Here is a 22,331-nt window from a genome sequence, read left to right as displayed (position 1 = left end):
GGACCTTTTATCGTGAATATGTGAATGAGAATCTCATGGATGGGTTTATCGTGGATGGTGTGTTGTGGACCTTGTATCGTGAATAAGTGTATGAGTATCTCATGGATGGGTGTATTGTGGGTGATGTTTTATGAATGGGTTATCTTGTATGGGTATTGCAATGGATGGTGTATAAGGTGATTCGAAACCAAAAAGAGATGCATTGTCCATGGTTTTACGAGAAAGAAGAAATTTAAAGTTAACTTTTGACACCAAAAATTCAAGCCATTTTTACCATCCACTTATACAAAAATATAGTTATTTATATAAAAAAATTATAAAACAAAAACTGAATGAACATGATTCAAGAACTCTCGTTCAAGAATTCTCATTTAAACTAACTTGATCCAACAATAAGCGCAATTGTACTGACTATGCTAATGTTGTGTCTTCTAACCAAGTTTTCAGATTTGTTCATTGCTTATCAAACAAATTATTATTTTTTATTATGTATCCCTACAAACACCAAGCAAAACGAATAATATAACGTCTCGACTAAAGTTGGTCAAAGACACGATTTATACAACAATATCCAGCAACATCATAAGGATGCTACAATGACTAAATCTCCGACTACTACAAACATCATAAAACTTTGCTTCATCTTCGGATCAATATCAGCTGAGAGACTTTGGGGAGGTTTAAGACGAGCTGGAGACAGACTCAGAGAAGAATATCCAATTGAGTTTCTCATTTCTTGGGGTCGAACATGGCATCGACTCTGGTAGGCGAACGAATCGGCGACTCAGGTAAATGACTCGTGGAACAAATCAGTGATAATAAAATGTCAGAGAAATATGATTAAGAAAAATGAAATAGAAGAATCAAGAAGATGAGACGTTTTCTCAAAAAAAAAAGAGTCTCAAAGATTTTGCAACAATCACTATTAATAACAAAGAAATATCCAAGAATAAGTAAGCAGAGAGAGAGAGTAAAGAGAAAGTTTTGGTAGGAAAAAATAACTAACGAGAGAGAGAATGTTTGTCCAAACAAGAAAGAAAGAGAGAATCTTGTTTAAGGGGTGAAGTGGACAATAAACACAATAAATGTGTGGTACAAGTAGGATGTGTCTTTTAATGATATTAGGAAGTGAAAATGTGTCTTCAAATGGACAATAAATACAATAAATTTTGTCGATATAACAACAAAATTAAATATTTCAGTTTAACCAATGTATCTGTGTTTTTGATTTAACACTATCATTTGCCTATCGTCTTAAATGGGCTGCTAGTATTATCAGGCCAACTTCTTCCAAGCAAAAAAATCTACAATTGGACATGGATTTTCAAGTTAAACCAGAAGCTTTCAAAGACCGTTATGAGTCTTACGACATTTGCTGAGCTTGCTTTTTTCTCCTACCACCTCTCCACATGAGCCGCCCCTGCATAGAGCTGATCTTAGACCTTGTAGATACAATTGAATCAGTTTGTTATGCAGGTAAATTGACGATGGGCCTAAATAATGGCCTAATTCTATAGACTAGGCCTATGTACTGGCCTAATTTTATAGATTATGCCTATGTACTGGCCTAATTCTATAGACTGAGATACTGTTTCAGTTATTGGCCTGTAGGTTGTAGCTTTACCGGATTTAGATTACAGAGCCGTAATTAGTTAGTTATAGTTCAATTTCTAATCATGTAAAAGAAACAAACGTTTTATTAGTATTATACAACATGCCAAAACATCACACGACAAAGTTAAACCACAAGAAAATAAAAACATTAAAAAGACTAGGGACTCGTGGGACCAATCACATTATTAAATATCTACCAACATACATGTTCTTCCAAATGTGGTAGATAGTACCACGTAAGTGCATTGTAAGGAAGCAAAACCGATATAGAATCGAGACTCAAACCTAAAGCCAACTCCACATGCCGCAGCATCTGGCGGTTATTAGTTAGGCCCATTTGGCAAGAATCGACATTCCACCACAGCCGAGAAGAGCGGCTGCGAAACATTTGAACTGCATTTTGATGCTACCTTGAAGCTGTGGCCCCATGAACTCGGCTGCTAGAAGATCGACAAGCGCCATGTAGATTAGTAATCCGGCCGAGCATGCATTGAGAAGTCCAACGGTGATCAATGCATTGGGACTGTTTTCTCTGTAAACGGTTGATAATGCGATTCCTAACGCTATACCGAATGGCGTTGTCACCGCGAAAAAGAATGCCATAACAAACTTTTTCAAGTTCGTATACTCAGCCTGAAAACATCTCATTGAAAGTATTATTTTCAGTTTTAACATTGTGGTAGAAGATAGAATTTTCTTATATATAAATTAATATACCAGTTTACAAAAAAAATAAAAATTAATATACCTGGAGAATGCAACCACCAAGACCCATGCCTTCGAACATTTGATGGAAGCAAAGAGCTGCGATGAGTCCTTTGATGGTGCAAGTATCATTAGTTGCTCCTAGAGACAGTCCAATGACCACCGAGTGAACTATGATTCCGAGCTCCAACACCTACATATCAATAAATATTAAATACAATGATGTATTTAATACTTGTAATGTCTATAAAATTCAAGAAATAATAAAATGGTAACGTCAATTATTAATCAGTTTCTCTAATATGTCAACATGTGTACTACTACTAACCATAGCAATGACTCGATATCGCAAGAGTTGTGCAGTCTCGGAATCATTATCTTTTGTCGGAAAGGTAACATCATTTGCGGGGCCATGACCATGACCATGACCACGTGGCAAGATCCCAACTGCGTTCTTGCTAGTATAGAGGCTCGTAGCCATGGAATCGATGGCTAGAGTAATTAGACCGGACAACATAGCGAGAAACCCCGTGAAGGGAAACTTGTGCCACGGGTTCTCTTCAAGACATTTGGATGACAACATGTCAAAAGAATCAGGCAAAACGTGCATAAAACCGGTTCCGAGGATAATTCCCGAGGCAAAACACTTAACCACGGTGAAAATGTCTCCATCGGGTCGCAGGAACGGCACGGAACGGCTAAAGAGAGGAGCTCCAACACCAATCATGCTTGCGACTAGGATTGTAGTAATTGCTATGATTTTGAGAGGCAAAGCTTTAGCTTTGTTGACGCAAGGGTTCGCTGACTCGCTTGCGCATTCTTCAGGCACCGTTGAAGTTGCCGGAGAGATTGTGAAAGAGACAAGGATGAGTACGATGAAGACTGTTTTCATTAGGAGTGTTGATGTTGAAGCCATTTTATCTTTTGGTTTTGTGTTCTGTTCGGTTGTTTGTCTGTGTGTCTTTGCACCTGTTCGATGAGTCGGTTTATATAGAAATGTACGCCGGTTCTTTTCATGCCATTTATTGTTGGTGATGCAGAAATAATTGTTTACAAGTTATTAACATACCTCTTATATTCGCTTAGGATAAGAATTATGTTTTATATTGTCCTCTATATCTTGATGTACGGCTAACTCCATAATTTCATGGAGTATATAAATTAAATTTTTATTGAGTTTATGTGCTACTGTATATTCGGAATTTTGATAATATACATGTTATTGATTGTCAAATTTTTAAGTGAATTAGTATTGACATATTCCATGAAATTATGGAGTTAGCCGTACATCAAGAGCTGTTTTTAAACTCGTTGTTCCCTTTGAATAAAAAGCTGTTTTTTTGGGACGTTTACTATATGCCATTTTTACAAGTTTTGTTTATTTGTGTCGGATTTTTTTAATTTAAAAAAAAAAGACTTAGAATATTTCCACATCAAAGAAGAACACCATCGCAAATCCAAATAATAAATATTTGCAGTCGAGTGTTTTGATCGTACATGACACATCTTCAAAACCGTACCAAAAAAAAAAATTTGATTCCAAAATTTAATTCACATTAAAAAATAATATGTTGGTCAAAATGAAGGATTTGAAGAGATATTGAAAAAGATCGAATAATTTATAAAACATCTCGAGAAAGAAATCTTATTGACAAAAAAAAGAAGAAGCTCAGTTTGCATAATATATTATATTATATTCAAATTAAATGTCACTTATAATTTTTTTTGAACAAAAAATGTCACTCTTGTAATTTATTTATGCACTTCTAGGGACATAAGTTGGAAGGACGATGGCTAGGCATGGAGGCAAGTTTGGTGAAAGTTTAATTAGCTGAAGTTGTTAATTTAGAAAACAATGAATTGGTTTGGTGACGCTGATGTATCCATATTCCCAATTATTTGCTTTCATATCATTGTAAAGGTTTAAATATTCTTTTGTATTGGATATTATGTAATATGCCGTCATATATACTGGTATGTCATATATGCAATGTGCAGTAGCCAATTTCTCTGCAACTGATTCTTTTATTTAAGGCATTCTAATACGACCAACTGTCAAATTGTTTTTAATTTTGCTTATCTTTTGTAACAATTATGTGATATATATAGATTATTGACTGGCGAATAAAGAAAGATAATTGACTTGATAGTTTTAAAAATCATAAAAATAGTCACCGAAATTTTCTGGACTATGACTTGCGGGATATTGGTTGTCTATCCCTCACCCGGCTTCGATATAATTCCCTTTGTGTGGTGTGAAAAATGGGTTTTCAAAGTGAACACTAATAGACTAAAAACGAAAATGTCAGGTAAGAAAAGTATATGAAATTGCCTAATTTTCAAGTATTCTGCTGTAAATGGATTTGTTATGGGTGCTGTTAAGACAACCTAACCTTTCTTTTGTAATTTTATAATATACTTCTAGATATTCCACTATTGGATCTTGATCACCATCATTTGGTTACTGCTTTAGCTTCTTGTTTTGAAGTATGTTATTACCAAAACAAATCTAATGGTATTGGCCAGCCGGTAAAAATGTGAATATCACCAAAGAATACGCGTCGAACACATCAGAAAAATAAATTTCAGAATTGAAGCAGTATAGTATGCATGTTGTTAACAATGGGCATGTGTCAGTTACAAAAAAAAAACAATGGTCATGTGTACGGTGTACCGGCCTACTTATAATAGACTAATGTTACTAATTATGTTCCGATGTTTGGCATTCACCTTGCCGAATTTAAATACATAACAAATAATTCTATTTTCTATAATTTGCTAATCTTGAAAAAGAGTCTTATTTATGTAAATGTGATGCGAATACAATACACTATACGACAAGAACTATTACCCCGATAACAAATGGAAAGACTCGTGGGACCAATCACAATACATATAACAAAAAGACATCACATATGATAGATAAGTATCTTGTAAAGGGAAAAGAACAATTAAGAATCGAGACTTAAACCAAAAACGTTTTTTAGTTCGACAACAAAATCCAGATGACATCAGTTCCGCAGTATTATCCGGAAAATTAGTTAAGCCCATTTGGCGATGATCGACATGCCACCACACCCTAGAAGAGCCGCAATGAAACAGTTGATCTGCATTTTGACGCTACATCGAAGCTTTGGTCCCATAAACTCGGCCGCAAGAAGGTCGACAAGCGCCATGTAAATGAGCAATCCAGCGGAGCATGCATTGAGCAATCCCACAGTGATCAATGCAGAGGGGTTATTGTCTCTGTAAATTGTCGAAAGAGCGATCCCTAACGCTATTACGAATGGCGTTGTTATCGCAAAAAAGAAAAATGCCATAAGAAATTTCTTCAAGTTCGTTTACTCGGCCTGATAACATCTCAAACATTAAAATTTTATTAGTTACAACTCTAACATCTTGACATAAGATAATTTTTAGATATAATTTTATATACCTGGGGAATGCAACCACCAAGACCCATGCCTTCGAACTGTGATTCCAAGTTCTACTATGTATTCACAAGATTTATATTAGGCTATATCATTTAAAATGATATCATCAATTAATATTCGGTTTCGAATACGTCCATATGTGTACTAACCATAGCAATGACTCGATATCGCAAGAGTTATGCAGAATCGCCATCTTTTTTTGGTAGGGTAACATCATTTCCAGGGCCGTGACCATGTGCATGTGGCACGATCCCAACTGCGTTCTTGCTAGTATAGATGCTTGTAGCCATGGAATCAATGACCAAAGTGATTAAGAGAGAAAACCGGAAATTGGAAACTTGTGCCAGGGGTTCTCTTCAAGACATAATGATGACAACATCTCAAAAGAATCAAGCAAAACGTGCATAAAACTAGTGCCAAGGATAATCGCTGAGGCGAAACATTAACAATAGTGAAAATGTGCCCATCAGGTTGAAGGAAAGGCACGTTCCGGCTAAAGAGAGGAGCTCCAACACTAATCATGCTTGCTATCTACTAGGATGGTTGCAATTGCTATGAATTTGAGAGGCAAAGCTTTAGCCTTGTGGACGCACGGGTTAGCTGAATCGCTTCCGCAGTCTTCCGGTGCCGTAGAAGTTACCGGAGAGATATTAAAAGAGATAAAGATGAGTACGAGGAAGATTGTTTTCATGATGACCGTTAGAGTTGAATCTTTGTTTTCTTTTGGAGTTTTTATGTGTTTTGAATTGTTTACTACTTTACTGTTTATATGCTTATTGGACTTACGGGATGAGTCAAGTTGCCCGTTGTTTGCATGCCATATTTATTGCCACTGCCGACGAGAATTGTATGGAAAACAAATGAATCAATATTCCAAAAAGGGAAACTTGCCAAGAAACTTAAAGAAAAGAAAATAGATATTGTGATGTAATGGGCAGTAATGCCTTTTTCAAATACTTTTGGGAGTATGTATCCTTTGAATCAGTATAATGTATCTGTTCAGGACTATACCGTATTCTTCAAGATATATATAAACAGCTGGGAATTTATTTACGTTTATTAGAAATATATAAATAATAAACTGTTGATAACATAATTAATATATATATATAGGCATTGCAAGCTATAAGACGATTAGTTCTCATTTCTGATAAATTATATTTGTGTAATAGAATATATATAAAGTAACAAATACGTATTTTCATGAAAAATAAGTTTTTTCTGTGGAATTTGTTTTCCTTTCTATCCTCTTTGCATTTTTTAAAAATTATTCAATTTGACTTTTTTGTTATATCCTTTTTTTTTTGTAACTGTTGTTATATCTGGTTTGTATATATCTAATTATATGAGTTGATCAAGCTAACACGTCTTAAGTTCAATCTATCTGATGTACCAAATTAAGTTACATTATTCCTCAACATCTATATAGATATAAATTTTTGCATTTGCATATTTGGAGAAATAGTCTATTCTTGAACTACACCCCTCTTGATAATCATTAATCAATATGAATCTCTCCATAGATTTGAAATTCCTGCAAATATATAAAAAATAACTAAAAAAATTAATTGTCACATCACATGCATATATCACATCCGTTGACCAAAGCGGGGAACGCTAAACTAAAATGCAATTTGCACACCGTTTGTCGAGATTTCGAAGTCAACTCCATGCCTATAGTTCTGTCAATTCTCTCATAAACGTCTACTATAATCATGTATTTAAGCAAATACGTACTAATAATTGTGACTTTTCATAAGGTATATATATACTTTATTGAATTGCGATGAGCACAAAATCACACGTGACGAGCTCCTGCTAAGTGCATGGTTGCAGCCTAGTCATCCAGACACCGAGACACGTACTCACGATTTACATGCAGCAAGGTATGAAAGTAGATTGCAATTTTCATAGCTTAAATTACTTAACAAGTTATTGCTTAAATGTCATTATCACAATCATTGTAGCGAAAAGAACTAATTAATAATATGACTTACAAAATAGTTACATGGATCCTTAATTATAAAATTAAATGAAAATAGTCTTGTCTTATTTAAATAAGTTGTGAAAACATTTCCCCCAAACAAAACGAAAGATTCATCGGACCAAGACCACTGAGCAGAGCCGGACCTGTAGAAATTGGGGTCCCATTCAAAATTTTTTTTCAATCAAATAAATACATTTAAAAAAATTATTATACATATTTTATATAATTTCACATTATATTTATTTATACCTTATTTAATATTTCAACTATTATATATATATATATTTAAAAAGTTATATTTTGTTGTGTATTATATAAAAAAAACTTAATTAAAAGGTAAATATATAGATTTTTTTTTTAATTTGGGGCCCTTAAAATATTGGGGCCCCATTCGAATGTTTCACAAGAATGGGCTCAGGCCCGGCCCTGCCACTGAGTTTCAGAAACTAAAAAAATGTAATTGTTTGAAGTATATATGTTAGTCGTAAAGTACTATATGAAGTAATACGAGAAGTACTACATAAAACGAAGCTGTATAGCTGACTTAAAACTAGAGTGAATCTAAAACTAAACTAGAAACTACTTAGAGACTAAAAACAAAGATTTACTTTGGAAAAAAAGAAAATCATCAAGGAAATATTTCCAAAGGGCTTTATACAAAACTTTAGAAATATCTATTTTTGAGAAGTTTTCTAGAGGAAGAAATCTAAGTAGTTTATGAGGTGCTTTGTATTCAATGTATATGAATACAAAACATAAGAACAAAAAGGTCATAAGGGGTTTTTGTATTATGTATATATCATTGAACATGGTAGGCTAGTATTTTTTTAAGTGGGACATATGTAGACTTGAAAGAGGATTAGTAATACACTTTTTCTTTGTAAGAGAGACATTCATCATTTCATGCTGTAATACTTTGTGTCATAATAAAACATAGTACCTGGATGTATTATTCTTTATATCAGACCCACTTGCAGTTTTAATTGGTATCAGAACGGTCACCAAAGTCACTGATGAGATCTCGAAGACAAGATGGATAATAGAGTACCACAAGAAGTATAGTGGTTAATATGAATCAATATGTGCAGACTGTATTCTAAAACTCAATCATCAGAGAGATTCTCAATGCAGTAACGACAGCGCTTTTAAAAGTTGAAATAATACAACTCCCTAAGTTGTTCATGTACTAGTTGTGAAATAGTACAAAAAGTGCTACAGAATGTGAAGCTGTGTAGCTGATATGAAGAAGTAGAAGCCGACATAGAGCTAAATTAGATGTTATTTGGAATCTGAAAAAGCAAAGATTTATTTTGGAGAAAAGAAAATCATCAAGGGAAGATTTCCAAAAACTTTTGTACAAGATTTAGAAATATTCCATAAAGAAAATATGAAAATATATTTTCCTTGAGAAATTGGTTATAGAGGAAGCCACAAAATCTCTTATATATTATTTGAGTAGCATATACAACATTTGAGGTAGTCATGTGTCATCACCACAATGATTCTTAGAATCCCTAAGAAAATATGTTGGTCTTTCTAAATATATAATAAACTTTATATTAAACTAATCATATATTAATTATTGATGTTATTCATTCTCTCCTTAAATAAAAATTAAAAAATACCTAATGTAGCTAAAATATATATGACAATTAATGATTTTGAATGATAAAAATTTGATAAAAATCAATGTATCCTCTATCATTTTTTCTTAATTTTAAATTATTATAAATAAATTAAACAATCACATTAACCATATAATTAAAATTTAGTTTTTTTGTATATGTTATATTTTAAATTTTTTAAAACGACTATAAACTAATAAAACTATTAAAAGTCTCACACTAATTAAAAATTTTGAGATCCATGGTTTAAAATTTTTGTTATGACAAAATAATATAAATAGAAGGTCTCATTTAATAAAAATTAAGATTAAAAGATATATATATATATATTTATTTATTAATATCGTTTAAATTAAACTATATACATATAAAAATACATAAATATTTTAATTAAAAAATTTGCTTTGAACTTTTTTTGATAAAAGCTTTAAACAAATATTGACAACTTAATATTTAAATTTTAAACTTTGCCTTGATGTTTTTTTAAGTTATAAATTACTAAAACTATTAAATATTCCGTAAAAAAATTGTTATCAGTGATTCAAAATTTTTGTTATAAAAAGATACAAATCATAAAAATCATAAATAGAAACATCATTTACTAGGTATCAGTATTAAAAATATATAATATATCTATGTTAATATCATTGGAAGAAAACTAGTCGTACACTTTTTCTTTTTCTTTGTAAGAGAAACTTTCATTATTTACTTTGTATCATAAAGAAAATATAGTATATATATGTATTGTTGTTCAAAATTTTTTTTTATATGAATTAGTTTCTATATGAGATCCCATCTTGCACTTTCACAATCACCATACATCTATACTATTAAAGCAGGATCCTATTGTCATTTTTACCTTAGCTTGCATTTTTCTTTACTAATATTACATGTTTCATTAAAGACAATCAAATAATATTAATAACACATCTATATTGGGTCATTTTTTCGGATCCAGCCCACATCAGATCTCTCTTGGGCCATTTGGACCGATTAAGAAATCATATTCAATTCTCACTTTTTTTTTTTGGGCCATTGAGTCCAAGTTCAAATAATTTTTTTCAACTATTCTTAATTATTATTATGTTTTTTCTTAATATAATTTAGAGTCATTTAGCTCAATAACCATAAAAGGGTCGGTAATTGGGGAAATAACTATACATGTTTAAAGTTTTGAACGAACGTAGTGTATTCCCTTTTTGACCCTATAATTATGCATGCTTATTACTCTGACATTGTCCTTGCTCAATACTCTAGTTGGTAAGCTATTAAAGCCTATCACACGCAAGCTATTGTGTCAGAGATTGCAATTTCCCAAATCCTTTGCTTCATAGGGAAATTAAACACGCTTGCAGAGCTTTTGTAGCTGTTCTTAACACAAAAAAAAATAGGAGTGGTAAATTGATTTTCAGAGAGGATGATGTCGCCTTGAATTGAAGATTCATCGGAGAACATGGATTCCGTTTTATCGGAAGCGATACCAGAGATGATGTTCGCTGCCGGAGAAGAGCCCGTTGGAGTTCGTGTTCTGACCTATCAATCATCACGCGCCGTAAAAGGATTCTCAATGCGTTGGACGTGGAAAACAACATTGAGGATAATTACATATGCAGAAAGAGCAAGCGACAAAAGGCATTCCCCTTTAACTTATTGGCAGATTATCATTGCGGACAAGAGATAGTGGGTCTTGTTTGTCAACCTCTGAAATACCTGTCTGTGACAACTGATGGTCATGGAACTGTGAGAAAATACGAGGAGCTGGAAGGAAAACTTGAAAGCTCAATGTAAGTATTTGCGCGATATTTATATTTTAAAATACATGTTTTGTGGAGAAATCAAAATATAGAGTGACAAGGATATGTGCTTGTAGTTAAAACCGGATGTATGGTTTTAGTGATGGTTAATAGATGGTTAAACCGGTTTGTTTAGGTAGAAACCACATTTTACGATTTAAACCAGAATTTGCGCTTGAAAACGAGAAAGTTTTGTTTGAAACCCAATTGTGGGGGAATAGCCGGATTGCTACATTACTAACACCATATAAATTGGTCTAGGGTTATCAACGTCGGTGGATGTGCAGTATCTGAAAAACACCTAGTCGAAAAACTATTCTCGTACCAAATTAGTATTGTTTAGTTACCTTAATATGCCGAAAAACCGGTTTAGCAAATTTCAGTACGGATACTAAAACTGAAAACCGGTTAAGTAAACAGTGTATTAATGTTGTACGTAATAACCGGTTTTGATTATTTGTGGAGTTAAAGGGTTTGTCTCTGATATATAGCCAACTGATTTAGCGGCTAAGACAAACATATAGAAAAATTGATTTTTTTTACAAGCCAACTAATAGGCATGTTGGTTTGAAATATGAGTTTTAATGTTTATGATTTCCTAAAGCGAAAGTGTTTCAATGAGAGCATATATTTATGTCCTATGATTTTTAAGGTAACGAGTATGACTAATTTGATAGAAAAACATAGGTTTAGTAAACAAGAGTTGTGTTTATATAGTTAACTGGTTAAGCACATTTCAATATGGATACTAAACCAGAAAATTGGTTGAGTAAAACAGTGTGTTAATATTAGAAGTAATAAGCGGTTTTGATCACGTGTGAAGTTAAGGGATGTTCAAACAGGAACTCCTCAAACGTGAGAAGATGCTTTGCCAAATGTTTGCAATCTCCTGGGGTGGTTTTATTGTTGTGACTGCTACCATCATCTGCATGCTTAAGAACTAGACCTCCCATTAAGTTATGTGTCGTAATTAGATTATAATGTTTAAGCGTTTTTTCTAAATTCATGTGTCTATATCTGGCTATAATCCTATCTTTTCTGATAATAATGGTTGTTGATGTAATGTTTCTCTATTCTGTCTTCAAATTATGCACGTCAGTTTGTACTTTTAAATTCTTGTTATAAAATCATAATGCTTTTTATTTTAATTACATATCAATCAACGAAATTTACCTTTCTTCGTACAAATTAGAGCGAGATACTGTCCGTTCAAAAGCAACTGATAAATTGTATGACATGTGATATACATTTGGACGTGATGAATCGTTCACATAACAACATTACGATCCTGGAACCAGTAAAAAAAGTTGACTTAATTGACTGAAAAATGAAAATATATGCTAAACGGAGATGTAATTTACTAAGCCATATGAATAACACTATGATTAGGTTGTAAATGTCAATTTGCAAAACCAATTGTGATTGTTAATTGCAAGCACCAATTGTAACCACTCATTAAAATAATGAAACGACCTTGATTTCCACTCGCTTGGTTTAAATATCTGACACCAACACCACTCTTGGAGACAGCCCTAAGCATCTAGGTTACGTTAAACGATGATGCCTAAATCAGAACTCACGTTCACAAAGGACATTAAGGTCATATCGCATACTCACAATGACCATCTAGCTAAATACAATTGATTTGTGCTTGGTTGCCTAATATATCTTCTGTCTGTTATTATCCAGTGCAAATACTCTATAATTTAAGCATTCATAAAAAATTGATTTTTTTCATTGAAAAGTAGAAATCTTTATTAAAAGTATTTTTTTTTATTATTAAAATATTAACCACATAATAAAATTAATTTATCAGAGTTTTACCAACTTAATTCGTTAAAGAAATAAAGTTTAATTTTTTAAACATAAATAGTCATTTAAAATGAAATACGATAAATAAAGATAAAAAATTTAAGTCTTTTATAAAATAAAACACAAATATATAAAAATGTGACATTTACTAAATATTTGTCAACTGAAAAAAATACAAAAATAACCCCACATTTTGAAAGTGCGGGTCAAAATCTATTACTTCTTAAAAGACATTACACATGATAGGTACCATGTATTTTGTAATGGAAGAAACGATAAAGAATCGATATTTAAACCAAAAACGGTTTTTAGTTCGACAACAAAATTTCCCATTTCAGTTCCGCAGTACTCTCCAGGGAATTGGTTAAGCCCATTTGGCGATGATCGACATGCCACCACACCCTAGCAGAGCCGCTACGAAACACTTGATCTGCATTTTGACGCTACCTTGAAGCTTTGGTCCCATGAAATCGGCCGCTAGAAGGTCCACAAGCGCCATGTAGATGAGCAATCCCGACGAGCATGCATTGAGCAATCCAACAGTGATTAATGCACTGTGGCTATTGTTTCTGTAAATTGTCGAGAGAGCGATCCCTAACGCTATTCCGAATGGAGTTGTTATCGCAAAAAAGAACGCCATAAGAAACTTACTCAACTTCGTATACTCGGCCTGAAAACATCCAAACATTAAAAGTATTATTATTTACAATTTAACATTTTGAAAGAAAATAAATATTTCTTATGTATAATTTTATATACCTGGAGAATGCAACCACCAAGACCTATGCCTTCGAACATTTGATGGAAGCAAAGAGCTGTGATGAGTGATTTTATGGTGCAAATGTCATTTGTTGCTCCTAGAGATAGTCCAATGACCACAGAATGAACTATGATTCCAAGTTCCAATACCTATTTTTTTTGTCAACAATTTTATTTCATATCCAACTCAAAGCAGAGTACTTGAAATACAAAGTCTGGGTACAACACCCTTTGCAAAAGCAACAGCTAAACATAATGCTGTGCGTAGATTATAAACACATGATAACGGAGTGAAGAGAGGAACAAGGTTTTTGAAGCTCAAGAAACCTGTAATCTCATTCAAGTCCATCCCTAAGCGCAGGGAACAGAAGGGGACGATTGAGTCCGGAAGAATCTGAAGTCTTGAGAGTCCAGTTGATATTGCTGGTTGAGAGGCTTTGTGAATCATCACCGCTTTGACGACGTGTCCAGAGCCCACTCTACTCAATAAGCGATGGAGGACACGGCCTTGCATCCACATTCCCTTTGCCGGGCAAATCTGAAAGTAACCAATTGGGAAAGACCCAGCTACAAGCTCAAAGGCGACCAAACACCTCTTTGAAAAGACTGAGAGCTGTGAGGAGAACCACCATAGCCTAAACACGCCTGAGATAAGTGAAACCATGTCCACAGAGACAGCAGTCCAAATAAAATCCTCACACTGAGGTAACAAAGTAGTATCACAACGAGTAACTTCCTCATACTGAGGTAAAGAGAGCTTCAACCTGAAACTCAAAGGGAGTGTAACATCCTCAAAAAGAGGTACAGAGCTAATCCAGGATAGCATTACCTCTTCATTCCGAATTAAAATGGGGTTCGTATTGAGATAACTAAGATCTACTAGGAGGCAAGGATCGAACAATCGTGACTCACTCCAGCAAATTAAAAACACCATACCTTGCGAGAGCTTGAAGCAAGAGAAGATAGGCCTTGACTGAGAACTGCATAAAGCAGTAGAGAGCTCCACTTCAAAATGCTGCATTGCGGTATTAAGAGCTGCCAACAGAGAGAAAATCACCACCAATATTTCAACCTTCCAAGCCCAGTCCTCAAGACTTTGAAGAGATGAGTAATGAAGGGAAGTCAGCTTGCACTCAGCTATTGATACCAATAATCTTGCAACAGATAAGGAAACCACACACGACTCTTGATGATAAATCGTTGATGCCCTTAAGGCTGACTTTAACAAAACATGTTCCACACAAGAGGTAATAATTATCGGCTTTGAAACGGGATAATGTCGAAAGGAGGAGTAACTCAGGCCAGAGTTGAGAGCTCCGGAGGGAGAAATTCCAGCCAACGAAAGATGCAGCAGAGCAGGCTGCGTGGATAGCACATCGACGTCTGGGCAGAGAGGCTTGAGCAAGCAACCGGTTGAAAAGCAGAGATCCCATGGCATAAGAGATTCGATTTCCTTTTGATTGAGAGGAGCGGTGTAAGACGGCGAGAACTGGCGGAGAAAGGGACAAACCAGCAGGACCGGTGGAGGGTCTGGAGGATTTATCGGAAACACCACGACAAGATCCGGATCTGGTGGTTCAGGCGGCAGGGGAGGAGAACCAAACGGGACAGTTGCAGAGGAACCCATTGGAGGAGAAGAGGGAGAGCTTCGGGATGGTGAGCGAAACGTCATCAGCAGCGGAAGAGAGGCTCGTGATTAGGACAGGAGGAGCTGCACCGGAAAGAGACCTTCATTCTGGCGGAGATGCAAGCTGTGCGGCTGCCTTGGACTCCGTGCCTGAGAGAGAACCAGCTAGGGCGAACTGGAGTTTCTCGCTTTCCAATACCTACTTATTCATAAAATTTATACAGTTAAATATCATTAAAATGATACCGTCGATAAGTATTCGTTTTTTAATACGACTATATGTGTACTAACCATAGCAATGACTCGATATCGCAAGAGTTGTGCAGAATCGTCAACTTTTGTTGGTAAGGTAACACCATTTACAGGACCACACGGTACGACCCCATCTGCGTTATTGCTAGCATAGATGCTCGTAGCCATGGAATCAATGAATAAAGTGATTAGACTGGACAACATAGCGAGAAACCCGGAGAATGGAAATTTGTGCCACGGGTTCTCTTCAAGACATTGTGATGACAACATCTCAAAAGAATCAGGCAAAACGTGCATAAAACCGGTTCCTAGGATAATCCCTGAGGCAAAACACTTAACGATAATGAAAATGTTCCCGTCGGGCTGAAGGAACGGCACGTTACTGCTAAAGAGAGGAGCTCCAACACCAATCATGCTTGCTACTAGGATTGTGGCAATTGCTACTATTTTGAGAGGTAAAGCTTTAGCCTTGTTGATGCACGAGTTAGCTGACTCGCTTCCGCAGTGTTCCGGCGCCGTTGAAGTTGCCGGAGAGATTGTAAAAGAGACAAAGATAAGTAAGATGAAGATTGTTTTCATTAGAAGTGTTGAGGTTGAAGCCATTTTTTCTTCTTTTTCTTTTGGAGTTTTGTGTACTGTTCGGGTGTTCAATGTCTATGTATCTGCACCTGTTCGATGAGTCGGTTTATACAGTAATGTACTCCGGTTCTTTTCATGCCGTTTATTGTTGGTTATGAAGAAATTATTGTTTACTAGTTAACATAACACTTATATTATTTAGGATAAGAATATGTTTTATATCGTCCACTATCTTTATGTCGGCTAACTCAATAATTCCATGGAAAATATAAACTAAATTTTATTATGTTTGATGTGCTATAGTATATTTGAACTTTAGGATAATATACATGTTATTGATTGCCTTAATTTCCCTTTCAGAAAGGAACTGATTTTTGGTTCGTTTGTTCTATTCTATTTTTACATGTTCCATTTATTGTGTCAAATTTGCTTGTTTCTGGAAACACAATTGAAAATATGATTAGAAGTATTTCCACATCAAAGAAGAATACCATCGCAACTCCAATCTAGAGTCGACTGTTTGGTAGAAGTGCTAAAATGAGTTATATTTCATGAGCTTTTCAGCTCAATTCGATTTTTCATCAACACAAATTTTCTATTTTAGGTTTTTTAATAAATAATTTTAGTGAGAGAATTTAAATTAAATTACGAATTACATGAACGATTTTTAATGAATATGAGACAACTCATGAGTTTGATCAATTTTATAATTAAAAAATATATATATATATATATACATATCGAAAACTTCTATTTTCTTATGTTAAATAATGAAAATTTCTATATTAATAATATTTATCTTCTAAAATTAAAATGTAAAACTAATTTTTTTAGATATATATAGAAAATGTTAAAAATATTTATATCACTCATAGTCTCATATATATCTTTAAATTAAAATGTAAAGCAAAACAGATAATTCCGATATTACTCGTAATTATCTTATTTGATATTTTATTTTACATTTTAAATTGATAAAACATAGATAACTAATATAGAATTTATACTTTTAATATTATAAAATGTATTTTTAATATTTTTTTTTATTATAATTATTTTTATATTAGATCGCGAGTTATCTCATTTGATTCATGATTTAGATGAAGTTTGAATTTACATATTGAAGCTCGTATAATAAATTAGCTGAACCGAGCTAATTCATGAAAGATCCGAGCTCACTAGTAGATACAATGAGTTGAACAGTCTAAATGACATCCTTGCTATTTGGTTATAGTAAAAATTTGAGACAGTTTTTTCCCAGTATCACACCAAATAAATGGAAATAAGTATTTTGAGGAATTGAAATTCACATTTAAAAATTACATGTTGGTCAAATAATGGATTTAGAAGACAAATTCTTAAATAAATCACTAGCTATCTCATATCGCATAATATATTATATTCAAATTAAATGTCACTCATAATTTTGTTTATGTAATTATAGGGACATAAGTTATAGGAAGATGGATAGGCATGGAGGCAAGTTTGGTGAAAGTTTAACAAGTTGAAGTAGTTAATTTAGCAAAAAAAAAGGAATTAGTTTGGTGACGCCATGATGTAACCATATTCCCAATTATTTTCTTTCATCACTGTCAAGGTTTAACTATTGTTTTTGAATTGGGTATATGTGATATACCGTACAAATGTTAATGGTTAATGCAATATGCAATAACCAATTGGTCTGCAACCGATTCTTTTGTTTAAGACATTCTAATTTTGCCTTACCTTTTTTTAACTTGTAACAATTATGCGATATAGATTATTGACCGGCTAATAAAGAAAATATTGACATACCTTTTTAGATCACAAAAATATAGTCAGAAATTTTCTGGACTAGGACTTGCGGCCTTGCAGGATATATTGGTTGTCTTTCCCTCACCGGGCTTCGATCTAGCTCATTCCCTTTGTGTGGTCTGAAAATGGGTTTTCAACGAGTGGACACCAATAGACTTAAAAAATAAGGTAAGGAACTAACTTCCTTTTCAAGTATTATGCTGTAATGGGTGCTGTGTTGAGAGAACCCAACTCTTTCTTTTGTCATTTTGTAATACATTTCTAGATATTACCACTTTAATGGATCACCATCATTTGGGTAGTCACTAAAATGTGTAGATATTTAGAAATACAAAACAAATCTAATGTATTGGTTAAAGTCAACGGGTAGAACTGTGAGTATCACACTAAAGGAAACGCTTCAGATAAGAAAAGTAAATTTCAGAACTGAAGCAGTATGGTGTGCATGTTGTTAACAATGGACATGTGTACAGTGTACCGGCCTACTTATATATAGACTATAATGTCACCATTAATGTTCCAATGATTGGCATTCCGCTTGACGAATTTAGATTACGTAACATATCATTCTATTTTCTATAATTTGCTTTTCTTGAAAAAGAGTTTTATTTGTTTAAATGAGATGCGAAAACATTATACAACAAGAACTACTTCCCCTAAACAGAAGGAAATACTCGGGGTCGTGGTTCCAATCACAGTTACATGCATATGAAAAAACATTAAGATACCACGTAAGTATCTTGTAATCGTTCGACAACAAAATCCACACATGACTTCAGTTCCGGAGTACTATTCGGGCAATTAGTTAAGCCCATTTGGCGATGATTGACATGCCACCACACCCTAGAAGAGCCGCAATGAAACACTTGATCTGCATTTTGATGCTACCTTGAAGCTTTGGTCCCATGAACTCGGCCGCTAGAAGGTCTACAAGCGCCATGTAGATGAGCAATCCAGCGGAGCATGCATTGAGCAATCCTACAGTGATCAACGCACTAGGGCTATTGTCTCTGTAAATTGTCGAAAGAGCTATCCCTAAGGCTATTCCGAATGGCGTTGTTATTGCAAAAAAGAACGCCATAAGAAACTTCTTCAAGTTCGTATACTCAGCCTGAAAATATCTCAAACATTAAAAGTTTATTACTTGTAATTTTAATGTTTTATAAAGAAAATAGTTTATTATATATAATTTTATATGCCTGGAGAATGCAACCACCAAGACCCATGCCTTCGAACATTTGATGGAAGCAAAGGGCTGCAATGAGTCCTTTAATGGTGCAAGTGTCGCTTGTTGCTCCTAGAGATAGTCCAATGACCACAGAGTGAACTATGATTCCAAGTTCCAAGACCTATATATATTCATCATATTTATATTCGGTTATATATAATTAAAATGATACCGTCGATTAAAATTCGGTTTTAAATGATATGTGTACTAACCATAGCAATGACTCGATATCTCAAGAGTTGTGTATCCGCAGAATCTCCATCTTTTGTTGGTAAAGTAATATCATTTCCAGGGCCGTGACCATGCCCATGGGGTATGATCCCAACTGCGTTCTTTCTAGTATAGATGCTCGTGGCCATTGAATCAATGACTAAAGTGATTAGACCGGACAGCATAGCGAGAAACCCAGAGAAGGGAAATTTGTGCCACGGGTTCTCTTTAAGACATTGTGATGATAACATCTCGAAAGAATCAGGCAAAACGTGCATAAAACCGGTTCCGAGGATAATCCCTGAGGCGAAACACTTAACTATAGTGAAAATGTTCCCATCAGGTTGAAGGAAGGGCACGTTCCGGCTAAAGAGAGGAGCTCCAACACCAATCATGCTTGCTACTAGTATTGCAGCAATTGCTATGATTTTGAGAGGCAAAGCTTTAGTTTTGTTGACGCACGGATTCGCTGACTCGCTTGCGCAGTCTTCAGGTGCCGTTGAAGTTGCTGGAGAGATTGTAAAAGAGACAAAGATTAGTACGAGGAACATTGTCTTCACGAGGACTGTTGGAATTGAAGCCATCTTTGTCTCTATCTGGAGTTTTGTGTGTTTGTATTGTTTTATGTTTATGCTTTGGATTGGAGTGTTATGGAATGAGCCAAGTTATATATATATATATATATAGTCTGTGCTTTGGATTGGACTTATGGAATGAGCCGATGTTTGCATGCCACTTATTTTAACTGATGGCAAAAATTAATTGCTATGGGTAGTGGGAAAACAAATGAATCAATATTCCAAAAAGGCAACCTTATCAAAAGAAATTGAGATATAATATTTTTTTCAAATACTTTTGCGAGTATATATTCTTTTTTTTTTATAATCCAGGTGTATTCAAATTCAAGGGTTTGATAATTTTTGGGAGCCGGTTCACCGGCAACATGTAAACCCAGTTACTTTAAGTAAGAGTTAGATATCTATGTTGCCTAGCTACGTACATGGATAAACTCAGGACACAGCATTTTCCCGAATACGTTTTTGGAGCTTATTTATTTGTTCAAGACTATACCATATTCTACAAGATTTAAATAAACAGCTGGAGCTTTCGTTATTTTTATTAGATAATTAATTCAAATGTAGACATTCATATATGAATTCTGACGCGATTTTTCAAATTAATATTTTATAGTATATATTTTACATATATAGGCTTAGCAAGGCAACACGATTCGTTCTGATTTCAAAAAAAAAAAGAGTGGATTATATATCTTAGTCACCTGCTGTAAATAACAAAATATATATTTGCATGGGAAAATAAGCATAATTCTGTGAATTCTTTTATTTTTCTTTTCTTGTTGCCGTTTTTTTTTTTTTTTCAATATAGCTTGATTTTTTGTATATCTAATTATATGAGGTTTAATTGTAAACAATTATGTCTAGTTTACATACGCTCGGAAGATTGTTCTTCAAACAAATAATACTCGCAACTATTCCGTTGCATTTAAACAAAAAAAGTTGGGTATATCAGCAGCTGATACTTCTGAACCTAAATAAACAATCCAAAAACTGAATCATATTTTGATGCAATTTAAATAGTTTAAGTTTTTAATAATATGCAACCCGAATCACATCCATTGACCAAAGCGGGGTATCCTGAAGTAAACTGCAATTTTCATGCGGTTTGTCAAGCGGTCGAAGTCAACCCCATGCGTCTCTTTAGTCAATTCTCTCAGAAACGTTTACTTTCATCCTGTAGTATTAGTTAAGCAAATACGTACTGCTAATTGTGACATGAACGGGTTTATACTTTGTTGAATTGCGAAGAAAACAAAATTACACGTGATGAGCGTGTGCAACTACATGGTTGCAATCTAGTCATACAACATATACTGATTTTTTGTAAATATTGCAAGTATCATTATCAATTTAACTTATTGATACCTTAGGCTCGTAGCATGACTTTTTTAAATATTTGAATCATATATCTTCAAGGTTTTATTTTCTAACTATATATAGAACAACTTAAAAATAGGACAAGTAGCAACCTACGTTTTATAATGGGAGGAATGAATGTGCAATTTTGAAACTACAATTCTTATATATTTATATATATATATATATATATATATATATATATGGTGTTTAGTGATAAACCCTTTAATTATTTTGAATCAGGATAAAATCACTCAATTAATACTTTTGACGTTTTAAAAAACTCTCAGTTTATAAACCGTTAACATAAATCACCTTCTGTCTATAGTTTCATCTATTTTAAATGAAAATAGTTAGAAAGTTTAGTTGAAGGATTATATACTAAACCATGTAAAATCATTTATTAAAATTTGTAAAGTTTGATAAAAGTTTTAAATCATTAAAAATGATAAAAAAATTTAAGATTGTTTATAAAATCTTGTAAATATGGCTATAAAATTTCATAAATAATATATGAGAATATATAGGCATATAAAATCATTTATAGAGCCTTATTAATCACTTATAAAAATATAAAAAAAAATCAGTTGTAATAGTCCAAAACTAAAGAATAAGTATTTTAAAATTTATAATATTATTTTATAAAACTTTTTAATCATTTATATGATCTTAGAAATATTTTAATAGACTTATAAACTATTTATAAGAGTTATAAAATAAAGTATAATGCTTATAAAGATTTATAAAAGATTATAAATCATTTTTATAAAAATTGATAAGGAGTATGGTAGGAATTGTAAAGGCTTATAAAATCATTGATAAATCCTTGTTAATCCTTTGTGCAAGTTTGTTAAAATTGTGTCTACGAATATATTCATTTTTTTTGCCTGGCCAAATGTTGATTAATTTATAAGAATATATCTGAATTTTGATGATTGGTCTAAGACACTTTATTTTTCACTCTAAAATATAATAACT

The 22,331-nt window shown here is 33.4% G+C and overlaps 2 protein-coding genes and 2 pseudogenes across 2 annotated transcripts; all 4 read right to left on the bottom strand.

Annotated features, from left to right (window-relative positions):
• Positions 1–463: 463 nt before the first annotated feature.
• LOC106373443 (fe(2+) transport protein 1-like) lies at positions 464–3,293 on the bottom strand. Its single transcript, XM_048776122.1, has 3 exons — positions 2,648–3,293; positions 2,363–2,512; positions 464–2,247 (listed from the first exon to the last, which is right to left on the bottom strand). The coding sequence occupies exons 1-3, from the start codon at positions 3,233–3,235 to the stop codon at positions 1,942–1,944; spliced, it is 1,044 nt and encodes a 347-aa protein (XP_048632079.1). The 5' UTR covers positions 3,236–3,293; the 3' UTR covers positions 464–1,941.
• Positions 3,294–5,341: 2,048 nt separating this feature from the next.
• Positions 5,342–6,574, bottom strand: LOC106373471 (annotated as a pseudogene).
• Positions 6,575–13,171: 6,597 nt separating this feature from the next.
• On the bottom strand, positions 13,172–16,804 carry LOC106437675 (fe(2+) transport protein 1-like). The gene is made up of 3 exons (XM_013878605.3): positions 15,648–16,804; positions 13,730–13,879; positions 13,172–13,640 (listed from the first exon to the last, which is right to left on the bottom strand). Exons 1-3 carry the CDS (start codon positions 16,209–16,211, stop codon positions 13,335–13,337), a joined length of 1,020 nt encoding a protein of 339 aa, XP_013734059.2. The 5' UTR covers positions 16,212–16,804; the 3' UTR covers positions 13,172–13,334.
• A 1,764-nt stretch (positions 16,805–18,568) lies between these two features.
• LOC106437665 lies at positions 18,569–20,150 on the bottom strand (annotated as a pseudogene).
• Positions 20,151–22,331: the final 2,181 nt, after the last annotated feature.

The sequence above is a fragment of the Brassica napus genome, chromosome A1, assembly GCF_020379485.1.
Source record: "Brassica napus cultivar Da-Ae chromosome A1, Da-Ae, whole genome shotgun sequence".
NCBI lineage: Eukaryota > Viridiplantae > Streptophyta > Magnoliopsida > Brassicales > Brassicaceae > Brassica > Brassica napus.
Note: the sequence above shows the minus strand (reverse complement) of the source record. Positions and strands in the feature narration are given on the sequence as shown.